The following is a 19,394-nucleotide window of genomic DNA, read 5'->3' as shown; positions in this document are numbered from 1 at the left end:
AGTGTTTCTATATAATATTCTGTAAATGGTGCATTTGTATTATAATAAGTCAGAGCAATTAATTCTCCTTTTGTTTTAATCTCTACATTAACCTGTACTCACAATGTTTTTTTACTTTGGGCACGGGAACTCACTTTTGGGCTGACAGGAACTCAGACAACCCTCTGTCATAAATACTAAGAGAGCAAGCTGTCCCAGACAGAATTACCCAATTGTATCCCTCTCTCCCCAGTTGCTACCAGCTATTTTGCTGTGACAGAAAATTCCCAATATCAGCATTTAGTGAAGCCTTGGAGCTGCTCTGTGTTACAGCCTGAGCTGAACAGGAGCATAGCACAGAGCAAGAAATCTGATACAGATTCAGGGCTGTCAGCTCTAATACACAGTTGATTATTTTCATTTTGAAGAGCTAATATTTAAGGTCATTTTCAATTGAATGCATCCACAATCTGTCAGTAGTCTGTGCTGGTCATTATTTTTACTGTGTGATTCTGTCACCTACACAATTCTCTAATTTTACTTATTTTGCCATTATCCATATTGTGTATGCAGAGGTAATGTATGATATTGCTGCTTTCCATTTGTGCCTTAGATTAACGCTTTAATTCGATCAATCTGGCTTCCTTGTAACACAACATGGTGATCAATCTTACAAGACCAGAATAACAATAAAATTACATTTCTAGAGTAAGATGGATTCTAAGCTTATTAAATATATTCTCACTGGAATACATAAGAATGAAACAAAATCCTTAATCACCTCACCTATAGAAACTGTATTTGTAATCTAAAGTCACCCTTCATGTAGAAATTTATTATTTCTAAACTACAACTATTAGAACTCAATCTTCAATTACTTTTTCACTTTTTTGATACATTGGATCTCTTATTGTCACTTAAATGAATAATTTGTATGGTTACTATAAATCTAGAGGGATATATTTCAATGTTATGTTTTTGTTAAGAACTACTAAACAAATAGGCCTCTACCTCTCATTCAGACTGCTCTTCCTTCTTGCACTAAAGCTGGATTTTACTCTTGGGTCCTCAATGGTACACCGGTATTGCTTGGTATAAATTTACTGCTTTTAAGTTAGAATTAGTGAAGCTGAAATCGTATCTCCAACAGACTTGGGAAAATGCAGCCCCAGTTAATGGGACAGAGTGAGCCTGTGAGGCTGCTGGTGCCCACACCTCCAGGCAAGGTGGTTTTGAAGCCAGGGATTCCACAGTCCATCGAAGGCTCTGAACTAACACTGATGTGTCCTAAGTGGATGTCCTTAGCTCCTGCCAGGCTGAACCAGGCACTGCATCCTGTGCACCATCCCACCAGAAACACCCCAGAACCACCTGGTGCAGCTCTGCTAGCTGAACTGGGGGTGAGATCAGGGCAGGAATGGGGGCATTATTACAGACCTCTCTAGGACTACTCTGCAGCTGAATGAGGTTTTAAGGCTAAATGCCAAAAGCTGTCACTTAGATTGGGAATTCTGAAAGGTATTTACATATGGAGGACCTTCTCATTTTATGGGAGTTCTGGATTCCCCCACATTGCAGGCTAGTAAGCTTTGGATTTGAACTCTGGCTTGAGTACACCATAAGCCAAATTAACTGTGCTGCGTTATCTTCTAACTCTGCAATTAGCTTGTGTCACCAGCAAATGAAATGCATGAGTAATTTCTATACGGAAATTGCTTGCCACCTCATTTATTAACATTAAAACAGATGCTATTTTATCACTGACTGATACTGGACATTAATCAGTATTTTGTCAGACTCTGCAAGCATATTAATATCACAGCTGGGAGGAATCTCGGGAACTTCCTCTGTAAAATATCCTGTACTTCCTGTCTGATCACCTGCCAGCACAGCACCCGTGGAAGTGCCTGTGCCCATCAGTCAGCTGCTGTTTGCTACTTGAGTGCACATTTTCCCACAGATGGTATCCACCTACAGCAAAAGCTGGAACTACAGCACAGAAGAAACAAGGCAGGGAAACCACACCACCCCATACCACATTCTGGTCAGCCTCTTTCCTTAGAAATGAAGAGCCATAATTATTCAACCCTCTAAAACTATAGGTACTCACACACTTTGTAAAATAATTCATATTTAGATGTGTGAGTAAAGTGTCATTTATATGTTGAGTGATGGGCAAGGTGCTGTGTCAGGACCATGAAGATTTCTAGGTAATTTTTTTGCCTTCTATTCCCAGGATCTCCATTCTCTGAACTCCATAATTAGTCCTGTTTTCCAAATCATATATGTACTTTTTTATTGAGCTAATTATTAAGTGAGGCATATGGACCAAAGAGCAGGACTAGCTCACATACAGCTTACAGTGTCTCATAAGCTTCAGGAAATGTAAACTGCAACAACTGCTGCTTTGCATTTGATTTAAAGGAACTGAAAGTGGAGAGAGAGAGGGAGGTAGGAAAACACTAAAGTATTTCAAATACCAATTTTCAGGTGAATTATCATGAAAAATGGCCTGGCAGTCAAATGAGGATTCTTATAGGAAAATTATCAGGTTCAATAACAGGAAAATATGAAAAATTATTCACATTCGTTAAAACAAGGCTTAGAATTAAGTTCTGGAGTTTCTGGGACTTCCATAAGGCCCATGAAGAGGAGAAGAGTTAGAGAGGTTCATCTCACTAACCTCTTGAGTTTTCCTTGTGTACAGGAGTACCCTGAGACCGGCAGGGAACCAGCCTTTCTTTCTGTGCTGCCCATAATGCCATGGACAGGGGCTGGAATTCCTTAAGGCTTGGCTTCTCCTTCCCAGCCCTGCTGCTGAGCACCCACAGGGGGAAGCAGCAGCACTGCAGTGCCTTCGGGAGTTGTCATGGCACCACTGTCAGGCTGCTGCTGAAGGGAGGCAAGAGGAGAATCCTGCATATCCCAGCTCAGGAGTGAGCCCTGTGCATGCAATGGGCTGCCAAAGGGAGTTCTGAGAGGGAAGTGCTTCCCATCTGGAAAAGGCTTGGATTGGATCCCTGGGCACTGGAAAAAATACAGCAAGATGGCTTGTCTGTCTTGGGACGAAAGAGTGAGAGGTGTGCACACTTCACAAAATGTTTGCAATGTGCATGGGAGCACAAGCTTTCATCTTATTACAGAATGTACAAAACAGAAGCATTTAGCAGCATGAGAGCAATATCAAGCCATTAACCCTTACTACAGCATAAATCTGTAGCAAGCAAAGGGGTTTGAAATTACTTAAAGCTTTGCTTTAGGTACTAGAAATTTGTAATAATCAGGACATCAGGGCCAGTTCAGCTATGAAACTCAGTGTCCAGTGAAAGTAAATGAATCTAAAACACCTTGTTGCAAGTAATAGTGACAAATCTTTTAGTCTGTGCTCCAGACTCCTTCACTAGACTATTTTTCCTGCAAGAGTACAAAGCAGTTTGGTTAATGATCTTAAGCTAATAATTTGTAGCAGAATCAACAGCATGAAATTCATAATACCTTTGAGGTGTCCTTCACGTTACAGATGTGACACTAATTTAGTTCCATGACAGTGATCACCACATTCATTACTTATTCCAGAAATTAATACTTAAAAATGAATGGGTATCTATCTGCTGAAGTTATAAATTTGGTGATATTAATTATGAACAGAAAATTTTTTGGAGTTGTTTTTTTTTTCTATCTTAATGATTCTTGAGTTGCACAGTAAGTAGGATACCCACATACATTTTTGTTATTTTGTTGGGATTTTTTGTTTTGATTTTTTTTTATTTTAATGGTAGATTCTTATTCTGTCTAACTGAAAAACAGGAAATATGGCTTACAATTAAAGAATATTTCTTTTTTCTGCTATTCTGTTTTGTTGTCTTATTTCTTTAAAAGGAAGCACTGTTTTAACTTCTTAATGAGTGGCTGAAGAGCCAGCTAAGAAGGGTATCTCTATTTATTGCAAGAAACTCCTTTCACAGATCTTCAGGGACAGCTTCTTCCAGGCATGGCAGCTACAGTTTTCCTCTTCATCACCTGGGGAATCAAGCTGAGTAAAGACATTTCATATTACTTTGATTAAGAAATGACCTTTTCCCTTTTTACAACCAGGTGTGCGTACCTTTATGTTAAGATTTTTTTATGCAGGCCATAAGAACAATTACATCTTTCATTGGTAAGATTGATCTACAGCCTTTCTTGTGTTATAATTTAAATCCATTTGATTTTAGTGTATTGATTTTATGAAAGCCTTTCATATGTTCTCTGACATTTTTATTCTCTCTCAAAGAATTTGTTTGGGCTTTTTTAATACATATCTAAACTATTATGACTTTGTCTGAAAAGTCTGGATTACACATTATTTTGCAGTGAAATGCTGTCTTCTGTATTTTTAGATCATCAGTTTAAGAATTACTTCCATGTGCCACTGGAATACAGCCACTTCTGGAGTAAGACAGACCAACCACTTACAGAAACTGAAGTGGTATATGTTGGCCAACTGAGATGACAGAGGAATGAGATGCTGTGCTGTGGAAGGTATTTGTGTTGTCTGGCATATCTGATCTAGTTTGCTGTTTTCCTTGGAGAATTCATGATGAAGTCTGGCAGTATATCACAGCATTTATCATCAGTGTTTTGTTATAATTTGTAGAAATTCTCACAGAGTGGAGTTTAGTGTTGACATTTTATGCTGTGATTTCTTCAGGGATTTCTACAACGTGCCCAAGACAAATGCAGATTCCTGAAAGATTCTTCTAAGTGCTCAGAGGAAAGTCAGAGCACTCCCATTCTTTGAGACTACCCCAGGACTGAAGCCTTGCCCTCCCTGCCCCTGAAAGGCATCCAGAATTACCCAATGAACCAGACTTGAAAGAGATCACTACTTTTGCAACAGAAAATTTAAGAAGTACTTCTTGGTGAAAGGGGGTTTGTAAGCAAGTGATGAAATGTTGCACTGAGGCCTCATTCCAGATTGGCTCCAGCTCTTCCCAAGTCAGCCAGGAGGACAAATAGAATCAGCACTGGCTGTGGGAAGGAAACACTCAGTGCTGGGCTAGTGCTGGGTGGGCAGGTGAGACCTATGTCAGCATCAAGATTGCTGATGTCACACAAATCCACACCCTGTATTCACCCTGTATTCATACTGAGTATCTTGTGGATATGCAATTTTGGTCTAGCACCGAAGTTCTGAAGACTCTCCCTGTGCCACTGATCCATAGTGGGAAAACCGTAACCAGGCCTGAGGTCTGCATCCTGAATAAAGCTGGAGGCACAATCCAGCTGGAAACCATGCACAAGCTGTTCCTTTAGACAGCAGATTCCGCTGATACAACTTGTGCTGCTCCTGCCTCGTGTGACCCAGCCCCTGCCACGCCCAAAATGGTGATTGCAGGACATTCTCTGGCTCCAAATTCACCGTGTGGGGTTTCATGGGGATTATTTATTATTTAAGAAGCTACAAGACTGGCATTCATGTGACAGAGGTACAATAATGTTAATCTGAGTTGCACAGAAAGTTCAATTTAGAAACTAGTCACTGTGAGAACACTGTTCCTCTATTAATTTGAGAGGAACTCAAAAAACAAATTAAAAGCAATGTTTTCCAGTACTTCTTTCTTCAGATTAATTTCATGCCAATTATTGCATTACTTTTAGCTGATAAATATTCAGAGGCTAAAAGAAAGCAACAAGATGGATTAATTCTCCCACAGTACAAAAAACATTTAAAATATTTTATATAACATAATTAAATGCTGTTTGTCATTTTCAGAATGAGATCATGGGACATCTTAATTAATTGCTTTAAGAGGAGTGAAGACTTGTTGCAGAGCAAAAAGATTAAAAGATTCAGATATTTATCTGTAACATTAACTTTGTTGGCAAATAATGGTTCCAAAATCAATCCTACCTGCAGAAATCCGGTGGCACCATGCCATAAACATTTATCCTGTCACAGAGCTCTAATGCGATAGTCATTGTGAACCAGCCCGTGCTAAGCCAAGTGTTGGATATCTTCCTGGAAGCAAAAACATAATTAAGTTTCTAAGCTGGCAAATAATTCTTGATATTTATTTATTTATTCGTTCATTCATTCTGAAGCTGTTTCTCGGCATTTTCTTCACTCTTGTAAAAGGCTTTGAAAACTGGGCAACCAAGATTACTGTGCTCATCCATTTCTGGTGCCCCCTGTCAGTGGAGTAATCTGGGCAGAAACTTTCCTTGCTGTGATTAATTTTAGGCACAGCAATGTTAATATTTAGCTGACCTTTTGACTTGGTTTCTAGAAGCTCCCCCAGCCCCTCACTGTGATGTTGGTAGGAAACTCTTTAGTTGTTTGCAGCTGTGACTGTCCCATAGCCAGGCTGGGAGATCTCCATCCTAGGAACCAGCCCAGGTGCCGTCCCTGCCTGAGGGGAGCCTTAGAATGGGAATGACAGCACTGGCAGGGAGCCCTCTAAGGCAGCACCTCTCCTGCCTTCACGGCAGGCTGGGACATGGCTTTAAAAGAAGCTCAACTAATCCCAGCATTAATTATGCAAAGTAGGAGATACCACCCTATAACTGCTCACAGTTGTAAGGGATTTACAAGTTGTGTTTAAATTTTGCTGGATCCCAGTTTCTTATCTGCAGAGTGGTAACAGTAATGTTTCCCGCTCCTCTCATGTGCTTGGCAGTGCTGTTTAGTTTCTAAGAGCTGGGTTCTGTGATGGTTATTGGATGCCTGGCACAAGCACTGGAATTCCCAGTCCTTTTATAAGTACCTGCACTGGCTCTGTGTGGTGGGAGAGCTGGCACTCTTGAAATGGGAGGATCAAGGAAATGCCAGCAAAGAAAACATCTTAAAGGTGTCACAAGGGCATGTGTAGGGACTGGCACCCCTCTTAGACACAGAGGCACAGAAAGTTGGGTGTTTGCTCCAGAGAAAACAAGTTCAATCAAAGGTCTCCTTTCAAATGCTATTAAAAAATAACCCAGGAGTTCTGCCTAATCTCTCACCCAGCTAGGAAAGTCCCACAGGAAGAAGTTCAAGCTTGTGTTATCTGCAGCCCAGAGTCCTCAGATGCCTGCTGACAGCCTGTCACAGTGACAGGCTCTCCCTTCATCTCCTACTAAAGCTGAGGCACCAAGGGAGCAAGTGCAGGCTCTGGGAAGGCCTGGGCACTCCACAAGAACGTACTAGCATGGGACCTACATTAATCCCATTCCCCCACACCTGTATCTGCCAGATACCTGTGAAACTTTGTCACAACACCCCAAAAAAAGCACAGCAGAAAACATAAGGTTCTCTTCAGAGAAGTCACCAGGCTATCCCAGGTCCTGGCCCAAGTTCCAAGGCCATATTTTACAGTTTACCCAGTGACAGCAGGATGTGGAACAGTCTTGGAAGCAGGGACCTGAGGCCACAAAAGCCACTGCAAGCAAGTGCCAGCAATCACTAATGTCTAATTCAGCCGAGAGGAGCCACCACGCAGCTTCCCAAGCTAATGCTAACCAAGCTGGTTCCAAGTAGGTCACCTACAGGGCAGTAGGAGGAGATGTTTTGAGCACTGTCAGATTGAGGAATGCCTTGTACCAAAGGTTTCCCATTTCCTCAGGGAATCAGACTACTGCAAGGAAAAAAAGAGTGGTGGCGTCTGTGCCAGCTGCTTAAAAGACATTTCTAAACATAAGGGAATTCTTTGACTAAATATGCCTGGAGGATGCTGAGGAGCCACGGTAATTTGTCCAGTCCTTAGTGGATCACCTGGTAATGTATAAACTCCTGAAACACACATTTTTACTGCTCCTGACACACAGGCTTTCAAGCTAAGCTAGCATTTGGAGAATGACATGTTATAAGCATCTCATTATTTCCAATTACTGGGCCTTATTTATTTTCTGACTGTGCACTGCAGTTGGGGGAGGTGGTACAGTTTGTCACAATGTTATAGCTGGGTCATAAGCTCAGTGGAGGCCTTCAGGCACAGCAACAATATAAAACAGTAAGAATTTTAGGCTCAAAATTATTAGGAAAGAGAATGGTAGGGAAAAGCCTAAAAAATCTGCTTCTCTGCCACCTGAGAGTTTCTGAGCTCTGAATTACTAGATAATTCAGGAACATGTTCAGGCTAAGAGTGCTCTAGAGCTCGCACAAGTCCACTGTTTCAGGTGCCCAACACTTACATTCCAAAACCAAGGGAGCAATTGCAGCCAGACCATGACCTTTGCACAGGTCAGGACACCCAGCTAGGCTCTCTGTTAGTTTTCTTTCTGCTTACAGACACTTAGGCTGTCATTTAGTGTTTTCAATAAACAGGAGAACAACTGAATATTAGAAAATTAGAAGCTGAATAATCAAATAAAGATTTGAAAATTCATTCAAGTACCACTCTGCCCTCTTTAAATACTGTGTCTGTAGGACAGCACCACAGAAACAGGGTTAGTGTCTCACATTTCATAAAAGATCTGAGAAACAGTCCAACAAAAGAATACTGTTTTTATACCTAATCAGCAGTAATGAGAGAATATGAAGAACTGTCATGTGCTTATTAGGGGAAATTATCAGATATTCTTTTATATGATGAACTAACACGCTGTGCTGATAATTCTGTAGTGCACACTAAATTACAATTAAAGGCCTTTCTGCTCCACCAAAATCTCATTTATAATCTCTATGGAAATACTCTTCCTGCAGTTATTTCATTTATGCTGCTTTTATCTAATTACTATAATATTGGTTCTGAATCATATTTTCTTAATGTACCCTTATTCAATTATAAAGTTATTTTCAAGTACAGTTACTTTATAATGCCAAGTATATTGCTCTGCAGCCTTTGTCTTTCACCATGCTATTTAACTGGCAATGTTTTCTGAAGGTTTTTCTTAATTTCAAAATATTTTTTTTCCAAAAAGCACAATAAATCAAATTACCTTTTTTCTCATCATTTTCAAGATGGAAATGAATAGTCTGATTCTTGCAAGCTTGCAGTCATGCTTCTCTCTCCCTCTTTTGTTTTTTGTAGGCACTAATGTCAAGAGCTCAGCAGAAACCTCCTGGGGAACAGCAGCATTCTGGGCCATACAATGTTCTGCCCCCACAGGTACCTAAATTTTCTCCCTTACGAATTCTTTCTTACCCACGTTTCTTTTCATCTTCCCTTTCTTCTCTGCAGCTTATTCATTTATTTTCATCTCCCGTTTTAATCTTCTTAGCCCTTCAAGTATGCTGTCTGTGCCCTCTAAAATCAACAGGGCCTGTTCCTCAGGCTGAATTTTGCTGGCATCTGAGTGCCCTTGATTCACACTGGGAGTTCAGGGTGCCCATGACTGAGTTCACTAGAAATTTGTTACAATTAATGGCTCAAATACCTCGAGAATATTTCAGGAGCTGAGCCCGGTGCCTGTGCAGAAAAAGAAATGCTTTCATCACACACACACTACAGGCCTCTGGCTCTGGATGGGTGATGCAGAACCAGAAAGAGCAGCTGGCCTGAAGTTGCACAGCATGTGTCAGAAAAAGAACAGGATCCTGGCAATGTCAGGGATGAAACAGGACTCTGCGTCGCCGTGGCAGAACTCAAGTTCTGAGTGAAGGGAAGGAAAGTGTTCCTCAGAACTGGGGACAGCACATGATCCTACCCTGGATCACCAAAAGCATAAATCCAGGAAAGGAGGTGGCAGTGTACATTCCTTGTGTCCAGAGCCTCCCCCTGGGGCTCATGCTGGCCAGGTTACAGTGCAATTACAGCTTTGCTGACATTCATGCCTTTGTAAATACTGAGCACACAGATACCCTCTGCACATCTTCTGAAGGGTTCAAATGCTTAATTCACCTTCTCACTTCGCTTGACTCTGGAAAAGGCAAACACATCTCAACTGGCAGGGTATCTCCCCTTGTTATCCTTCCTTCTTGTTCTGGCAGACACCCAAATATTCCAATTGGAAGATGAGGAGAAGAACCTTTAATGTTACAAAACAGACCAAGTTAGTCTGTGCTCTGGTTTTAGCCTGAGTCAGCCATGAACTCAGATCCACTATAAGAGAACAGAGCTCTGCAAGCAAACAGTGCTTGCAATGGGGTGTGACAAAGGCAGCAAATGCCAAGCAAACATTGCCTTCAGCTAAGAGGACACTGGTACTGCCTTTCTCATGTAGCCCAGAAAACTAAATCTGTGCTGGAGTCCACAAGAGGATCGATCCCTGTTCAAGCTTTGGTGTGTATGTTTTGTATTTGGAAGGCAGCCCATCTGACTGTGAGTTACTGCACAATAAACCTACCTCTTCATTTGTATCTAAGTGGGGACCCTGTGTCATTTTTACAGCAGCATATTTAATAAGTAAAAAAATAGAACTTCATTAAAAATAAATGTCTTTCGTGCTGGAAAGCCTTTGGTTTGAATGCCCATTCTCAAACATTATATGTGAAAATACTCAAGTACTGCAGTGGGTCACTTACTACAAATTTGATTTGAAGATCAGCCTACAAGTCTCATAAACAGTCTCATAAAGATGTAACTATCATAATAACTTTCCATTTTCCAGTTGCAAATGTAAGATGAACTGTTCTGAAGCACCTAATGTATGACTAATGTTTATTTGTTTTACAAGAAGCTTTACAGCTGCAATGTTCCAAGAATGCTTAAATTCAATAAACAGCTATTATAATTCACTGAATGGTGGCATTTCCTCTATAAGAAAACATAACCTATCCATTCTAATTTTTCAGAATCAGTGAAAGAAACTTTAAGGTATATTACCCCAAAGTGAGATTTAAACAGCTCCTGCCTCCTTAACTCTATAAACTGTACATCCAGACTGTGGTATTCTAGGCTGATGAGCCAATACTCCATACAAATCATTTTGATGTGTACTTTTTACTTATGTTACCAGTGATGTTATTTGGCATGTCATGCCACATTACAACCCATGAGGCAGAGGATTTAATGAGCAGGATTGCCCCTTTGAGCAGATTTGAAATTGGTGTATATAAACTGCATTATTTTACTACTCTGTGACATCCCCTAGGTATATCCATGTAAGTTCTCACCTGTCTTTTCCAGTCTCCCGTTTAAAAAGGTCATCAAATTGAAGCATCTTGTGGCGAGAAATCATATACACTTTTAACTGAGGCAGTATCTGGTTCATCAGCTGCAGGTTATTGTACACCAAGCCTTTGCCATCTCTCCTCATGTAGCTGCTGGGGCCCCAGAAGATGAACACAGCACCGTGGCTCATATTTAAGAGTTCGTTGCGGTTTCGTAAAATCCTCTGGATGCTGGAGTGTGCAATGACCCGGAGGCTCGTTTTGTTCCCAACGTCTTTTCCGTAGCCCCGCGTGGGCGCATCGTTCATCCGGATGACGCACTCGCTCTGGTCGATCCTGTCCCCTTGTCTGCTCCCCAGGAGGTGTCCTGAGCTGGTGACCAGTGCACAGCTCTTGCAGTGCATCTTTAACGGCTGCAAAGACATAGGCACTTCACAATTAGCTTCAGACATCTCCCCTTTCACTGCATGGCTGTGTTTTACATGGTCATGGCGTATTTCACAGCAAAAACCTCAGAGTAATGAATATACATCTCTCCCAGCAGTCTTCCCAAATAGCTGGGGACCCATTACCTGTACATTTTTTATTTTTGGGGGGAAATATGGTGTAGATATACAGCCCTTAGAGTTCCTCTGTGGAGCTAAGCCCATTGTGTAAATCCTCCTTTCCACAGCTGCTTCATAAACAGACATCACAACAGTTTCTATACTCTTCCCAACTGATTAGGACTGTACTTCTTCCACTTGCTATAACAGCTATAATTAGATTATTTATATTTGTTCTTCTGCTTAATTTTTTTCCAGTAAATAATAAATCCTAAGTCCTCATAAGTTCATGTGTGAATAGCCTTTCAAACCCTGGGGTCAGGACATTTTGCTGAGGGAAGAGATTGATACCCTGGCTCAAAGCTTCCATATTGAAAGCTTGATATTTGCAAGTTGTGCCACAACCACTGCAGTGCTCTCATACCTCCTTTATGGTTCAACAGTCAGAGCTGGTCAGTAATGTCTGTGTGTATTTTACATGGCAGAGAGTTAGTGCACTGAACCTTTGCTACCTTGTCAGGTCATGTTTGAAAGTTACACAGTAAAATGGAATGGGAGGTGCCTGTTCACTGAGTGCTGACCTAATGGAAGCACAAGAGTAAAACATAGCTTTCATAAAAATGAAAATGCATGATAAATCATGTGACTGAAATATGCCACCACCACAGGTATCAATTATAGAGGAGTATGTCACTATCTACTGCTCAGCATGAGAAATAAAAGGAGCAAGGGTTAACAGTATTCCCAAAGTGCTACTTTCTAACACGAATACAATAAACTGTGAGGTAAATAAGGACTGTTTGAGGGTGTGCCTTTGAGGTCCTTCAGGAAATAGTACCTTGCACTGGTGTGTGTATCTTAGTGTCTTTGAAAAACAACAAACAACAACAATAAGGCAAACAACAATGCCCACCAACTCCCCCCCAAAATAGCCCAACAAAAAAAACCCCTGGCACAGAGACTTGAACTGCAGTTGTTTGATCATTCTGATCTACAACTATAAAGGAATCCAATGATTAAATCAGTCTGGAGTGAGGCACAGCTTAAAACTCTAAAGCTGAAAAGGATACATGATGTAGGTTTGAAACAATCTCTTGTCTGAAAATGCTCTGGCCCGAAGTACTTGGTAGGAGTATTTTACTGTAGTAACTTGGTTTTAATTTTGAAGGTACTAAGTGGTTACAGTCTGAGATTTTTTTCTTCTGTGAGACTAGCTCATGAATGCTTAATGCTTTTTAATTAAAGAAAAAATAAGAAAAGTATACAATCTGCACAGTGATTCAACCAGTAAGGCTTGTATCTCCATCTCCACCAATAAACAAAGTCCCTTTCACATCCGTGGACTATAATCCAGAGCTAATGGTATGGGTGAAAATGTTCATGCCTTTGTGAGCCAAGGTTCCTAATGCAGTATTTACATGCATTTTCCTTTAAGCTTTCATCTGCCACTTTGATGAATTACCTAGTGAAAGGCTCTAAGGTGAACTAGCTGCTCCACCACCATGCTCGGGAAAGCAAGACGAGGTGTTAATGAGGTTAAAGGAAATGTAGTCAGCACCAACGTTAACTCACACAGGTTTGAATATCCACATAGCAAGGCATTTTCACCTAAACAATCTCTGCTGCTGTCTGGCCTAGTGAGCTACAACTTCCTTGTTTCTTTTACAGAAGTGTGCCACAGAATCCATCAATTGTTAGGAAACAAGGGCAGCCATCAGCAGAGCTCCGGAAACCTGGGGAAAGAGTCTAAGGCTACATAATGAACATTAACACCCCCCAGAATATCTGTTTGAAACATGTTCCTTCTGGGAAAAAGTCTTTAGACTGAAGCAGTCAGGTACTGCCTAGCCACCTCCTGAATGATGCATGGGGGCTGAGCCCTTGTAGGTGCTCTAGGCAAGTAATTTTCAGTCTCCTCACTCAAATTCTTTCAGCTGAAGTCTACAAAACTCGCACCTAAAAATTGTCAGAGGAATTCAGAGTGAACAGCCACAACATTCTCACACCAGCTGTTTATAATGCTTTGACGACAGTGAAAGCAAGGGGGGGAAAAAAGCCATAGGCAGTAATATCATCTCATTGGGAGGCAGCGGTGGCACCAGAAATGTCATCTACTTAAGCAATAATAATGGAGGCAAAAGGCAGTTCTTTGGGATTGATGACCAGCTGGAAGAAGTTGATGGCCTGAGAATAACCAGGGGCCATTAAGCCAGAAGAACATTAACTCCACAGAAAACGCTGTTACAGTAATTATTACAGTGATATTTTGGAAAAAAAAAAAGCAAAGTGAAAAAAGCAAACCCATGAAATATGAGTTGTATTTCAGGAGCCTTGCTTCAGAAGGGACGGGGTGAGAGGTAGCCACGTTTTATAGCATCTTTGTTAATGACTTTGAAGTGTAACATACCATGCATATAAAAGCTGCTGACATTGAATAGTACCCATTGTTAATAAGCAGCCACAGTTCTTGTGTACCTGAACTCCATGAACAGCACCTTTGTGACAGGGCAGAGCACATGGCTACTGCTGCAACACATACCAGGCACTTGGACAGCACAGGGCCAAGTACTGTCCAAAAAAAATTGCCCAAAGCACCTCTCAGTTTCAGTCATCTCTAGACATGCATGGAGAGAGGGAGAACAGAGGTTACAGTACGTGCAGTTCACAGTGCAGAGCCCCAAAAGATGGCAAATCGGTGCTTGTCAAGGATCATGGGCTATCCCAAGGGAATGAAGGCAGCACTGGAAGTTTGTCATGGGGTAAACCCCAGAACAGCACAGTTGTGCCCACAAGGAGTAAGTGCAGCTTTGCACAGCTACAAGTATTCCCACAGGAAAAACTGACTCCTGGCCACTCCCACTTCCAGAGATTAGCCCAGAAGTGCTGCTGCTCTATTACAAATGCCTGATTTGGTTAATGAAACAAAAAACAATGCTGTGGTTGTTTCTGTATTTTCCAATTTGAGGCAATTTGCTTTGTTATTGACTTTAAAATCTATGTTGTCCAATGATCGAAAAAATGTTATCTTCAGACACTTTAGTGCTCAAGTGCTCGAGAAGAATAAATTGGAAAATGTTGTTCCTGATACAAAATATGTTATTCTCAGATATAATTATTTTCTTTGTGATGAAATCAACTATTTTTTTTTCTTATAGAAGTCTTTTGATTTTAAAGCCAAGATTTAGAAGACAGGTCTCTCCAGTAAAATCATGAACATTGGAAACCACACTTTTTCTTGTACTGAGTACTTAATGACCTACTTTCAAGACCCCTGAGTTTGGATCACTTCATCATCAGTAGTGTAAAAATTTCTGTTCTATTAATAAAAGCCAGAGTGTTTTATCTTGGCAATGATGACCTGGCCACAACAACAACAAAACCAACAACAAAACCAAATCAAACCCACCCCCCAAAAAAACCCAGACCAAAACAACAAAATTAAAGACCTGGAGTGAGAACAGCTCACTACTGAGTTCAGCAGAAAAAGACAACCTGTCAGCGCATGAACACCAGCATTCCTCATGGATACATCTGGAAATATCACAAATGACTTCAAAGTGTATCGGGAGACAAGAGATACTGTGAAAGGTTAAAGAACATCCTAATTTGGTTTTGATGGACGACCTTTAACTAAGCACTTGAGACAAGGTGCAAAATGCTTCTCTTGCACTGCAACTCCTCTGTTGTTGGCTAGCATTTGTCTCCTGTCAGAGCTGGAATGAGAGGCTACAGAGCTGCTCCTCTCTGTAGTAACCACCGGAACTGTATTACTGAACCAAGAGCCTCTGCAACAGCTCCCAAACTGCACAAATAAAAGCAGTGGTACAAATAAGAAGACTGATGTACAGGAAAGCAAATCTGTTCCCATGTTCCACTGAATTAATTCAGTTGAATTCAGTATGTTAATGGTTGAAAAAGCACATATAAAGCCTGTAAGAGCTAATCTTACTGGTTCAGGAGAAAGTGACCTTATTCCAGAGCAGCCTTGCTTTCTCTTTTTGTTACAAAGCAGGTGATTTCTTTGGAAGGAGTTTCATGTCTCCCCCACCTGGTGCCCATTGTGCCTGGCCTAAGCACAACAGCTTGTGACACTCACTATATGTTACGTCACTATTTGCTTTTTATGTTACTTGCCTTGTGCACTGAACTTATTCAACATTTCCTATGTCGTGCTAATGAACCCTGAGTTCACACCATGTTCAATGCAATTTATTACTTATGGCTTGCTTTTGATTGCTGCGTCATCACTCACCAGCAAAAACACTAAATAATTAAGGCTTTGCCAGTGATACAATATTTTGTCCTGGCAGCTTCAATTTTTTAAACTTTCTTAGAAGTTTTGATCAGCTCTGAGGTTTCTCACAAGCTGCTGGCTTGGAACCACTGCTCCACCAGGCTGGCTGCTCCTTCCACTGCTCCTCTCGCAGAGGCTTGGAGGACAATCCCCCTGTCACAACTACATCCCAGGCTCTGCAGGAGCTCCAGCCATGCCCAGCCCATTGCTGGCACATCACAAACAGCAGAATGCTCCAACTCTGGTGAGCCCCTGTCATTCAGCACTGCCCCAAGTGAAAAGCTTCTGCCATTATGTCCATCCCTCATGACAAGCTACATGTATTGTGCCTCTTTCCTTAGTATTTTCCCTAAAAGACTGAAAACTCTAAGACCAAATCTGCTTTTCTTTGAGAGACTCCCAACAAACACCTTACAGCAGAATAGAAATTCTGAGGCTCCACATTTGCCAAGTAACTTGTGTTCTGTAAGCCAATGCAGCAAGCTGTGGGGCTCAAGCTGTCTCACTAGTGAAGCACAGCTGTGCACTTCAGAAGGGATTTCCACAATGCAAGGACTCCAGGAGATAAGATCCTGTGAAAATAATGCAGGTTCCCTGATTATTTTTAGTTTATAATATATTGATGGAACAGTGTTTCATAATACTATGAAAGGAATAAAAAATAAAAAGAAAAATACAAGCTGAAAGCAAAACAAAAATACAAGCTAAAAGAGTTTGCTATTTTTCAAGTCTCATCTATGAAATGATGGTATCAAGCCAGACTATTCTGAAGAGTAGAAGTCATTCAGATGCATATTGGAATACTATAGGTAACACTTCAGTGTATAAAAAGTTGAAGCAAAAAACTCAAACTGAAACACCTAAAGCATGAGAAGAGTTTTCAACTTTCTGAGGTAAATGCCCTTTTAAATCTCTGAGTTTTGATTTTGTGGTGCCAAGTTTGGATCGAAAAGATTATTTTGCTTTGACCATGACATTTTCATGTGTGTATTCATACAGGGAGCTTAATTTCTACACTCTGCATGCCAGCTCAGACTTCCCCCTCAAGTTTCATAAATTTTGATTTTTTAGCCCTTATGCTAGATAAGAGCATCTTACGCAGGTACAGAGTGGTGTCAAAGAGAGGTAAAAAGAAATCCTCTTAGCAAATACCTTTATAATTATTGTTGAAGTACACTTTTGGAACATTAGAGAATTCACCAGGAAAACAAACTGCATTATCCACTGAACTAAAAGCACTGATTGCCTTCAAAACTGTGACTGATATCGTACAAGTAAACAGAAAGGGTTAGGAGATACCACTTGTCCAGCATTGTTAATCCTTATGCAAATCCATATAACAAGCATTTGCAGCGAAACTTTGCAATTCAAAAAAGGTCTGGAAAGTCTGCTCATATTGTCTGCTGTTATCACAAAGATAAATGCATGTCTGTTTAAAAAGATAAAAGATAAAACAAATGAATTTCTTATTACTTCTCTTTGTTTCTTGGGCTGTGGAGCTTGAATATGCAAATACTGTGGAAACATTAGCATTGTCATTTCTCATTGATTCCTCTGAGTTAGTTATATAATTGGACTCTGCCTTCAGATATCGGATAAGACAGTAGAATAGCCAAACACATGCATTCCTCACACTAGTGATCACACTACCTTATTTTTATTCTGCCAAGGAATCAAATTTTTTTTTTGCCAAGATACCCTACTGAGGGGCATCTGCAAAACCTGTAGGAAAAATATAATAATCCTACTTTCAAAAGGTCCTTAGGCAGATCTAATTAAATTTCAGAACATGAGGCTATATTATGAAGAGGGAAAAAACCCAACAAATGCACTCCACAAAGCTTTCACTGGAGCAATTTTCTTAGAAAAAGTACCGTTAAGCACATTAGTCAATGAAGAGTCTTCTGCTTGTGTGAAGTGTTTTCCGGCACATTAACTCCTTTTCAGGGGACTGCCTGCTAGTCAAAGCTTCCATTAGATTAATTAAAATATGGCTTCTCTCACTGGAAAGAAAAGGCATGAGTTTGGTTACAGGACATTGACCACCTACAGACACGGAGCCCTTTCTAGTTACATAAAATACATGAGCAGAGGCAGCAGCACAGGAGATGAACAACAGGGTAACTTTTGGTATATGGGGCACATTTCTCTTCTTATTTTAGAAGCATGATTACCAGGTGCTGATGTTTTCCCCTAAGCCACCTGAAGTGAATATAAGGCGCAACCTTGCAAATTGCCAGCACATATAAAGCTAAGATTTAGAGAGTAGTTTCCATCCTGAAACCTATAAATGTGTCCCATGAGGAAGATTAGTATCAATCATAGGCTTATTGGAGAGGGAGATAGGATACAATGATAACCTGAAGCTATCAACTAGAGTAATGGTCTCAGAAGAAAAAGCAATCAGAAAAAGAAAAGAATATCCTCAATGAAAGGCAGAACTGGAAAATCAGGCAAGAATGTATCATGTTGATGAACATGAACTGTTATACAAGAGAGAGTGTCTTATGAACAATACACAGGCTCTAACGAAATGGTTACTGCCTAATGTTTATCTTAAAAGGAGTGCAAATAGACATCCATATTACATCAAACTGCTTTACTTTTGTTCTGCAGCTAAAGTACTTGCACTAAAATGAAATAAAGCCACAGGCATGGTGTCTTAACTATGCAAATTGTTATCACTGAAGTGTCAGAAAACCAGAAATTATAACAATCTCCAGGAAAGGTATTGGACAGTTTGGATTTTTGCTTCAGAATGTTTTCACATCAATTTCTCTGCTTTGCTTTGGTATGTTTTGGCAGTTCTTTCCAGTTTAAATACTTCATGTAAGTATGCCCTCATATGCTCTCTCTGCACCTGTCATGGCTATGCAGGACATTTTTTGAGCTTCAAGCTTCACAGGGTCCCTTGTTTATTGAAACCAACTTTAAAGCTAAGCATCACTGATCTTTAAAGTTTGTGCCTAAGTTTTCAAATTCAAGCTCTTTTCTCTTTCTGTGGCACCGTGGCTCATCCAAATGCATCTAAACTCTCACTACAATTATTATCTCTACAAGGCAATAGTGTGATTGCACTGCAAGGACAAAGCAAGCCTTCCCAATGGTATCCAGTTTTAACAGAACTTAGCGCAGCATGCAGAGACTGTAGAACAGGCCAGATGAAATGTAAGACCAAATCTCTAATTAGAAAGTTACTGACCCCAGAGAAAATTTTTCTAAAGTATATTTTGTCTTGTATTTCTCTACCTGGTTGAAGTAGAGTGAAATAAAAAATAATGCTGCTTATTCCTTTGAAAGGTCTTTGTTCAAAAGTTTTGTTCAAATGTCTTTCCTTCAAAATCTGTCAAAAATGTTCAACCTCGTGGTCTTTTGATTCTCATGTGGTAGCTCCACGTAATCTTCACTGGCTTGTTTTATGTAAACCAGGCTGCTCTACATCCTCTTTCTTCTGTCCCTCTGACTTAACAGCACACCGGAAACTAGAGAACAAAATTAAAGAAAGCAGATTTAAATCCTTTTCCCCTCCCCCCGAAGATAACTGCATCTGAATTTAAAATGTTTTTCT

At 40.5% G+C, this 19,394-nt stretch overlaps 1 protein-coding gene across 1 annotated transcript in view; it reads right to left on the bottom strand.

The window, feature by feature from the left end:
* The window catches only part of ST6GALNAC5 (ST6 N-acetylgalactosaminide alpha-2,6-sialyltransferase 5), a 72,583-nt gene that overhangs the window by 3,406 nt on the left and 49,783 nt on the right, over positions 1-19,394 (bottom strand). Inside the window, exons 3-4 of the mRNA XM_066325074.1 lie at positions 10,991-11,400; positions 5,873-5,980 (exon numbers count right to left, since the gene is read on the bottom strand). Of these exons, the coding sequence (XP_066181171.1) occupies positions 5,873-5,980; positions 10,991-11,400 (518 nt within the window). The remainder of the gene's footprint in view (positions 1-5,872; positions 5,981-10,990; positions 11,401-19,394) is intronic.

This window comes from Sylvia atricapilla, chromosome 9 (genome assembly GCF_009819655.1).
Source record: "Sylvia atricapilla isolate bSylAtr1 chromosome 9, bSylAtr1.pri, whole genome shotgun sequence".
NCBI classification, from domain to species: Eukaryota; Metazoa; Chordata; class Aves; order Passeriformes; family Sylviidae; genus Sylvia; species Sylvia atricapilla.
Note: the sequence above shows the minus strand (reverse complement) of the source record. Positions and strands in the feature narration are given on the sequence as shown.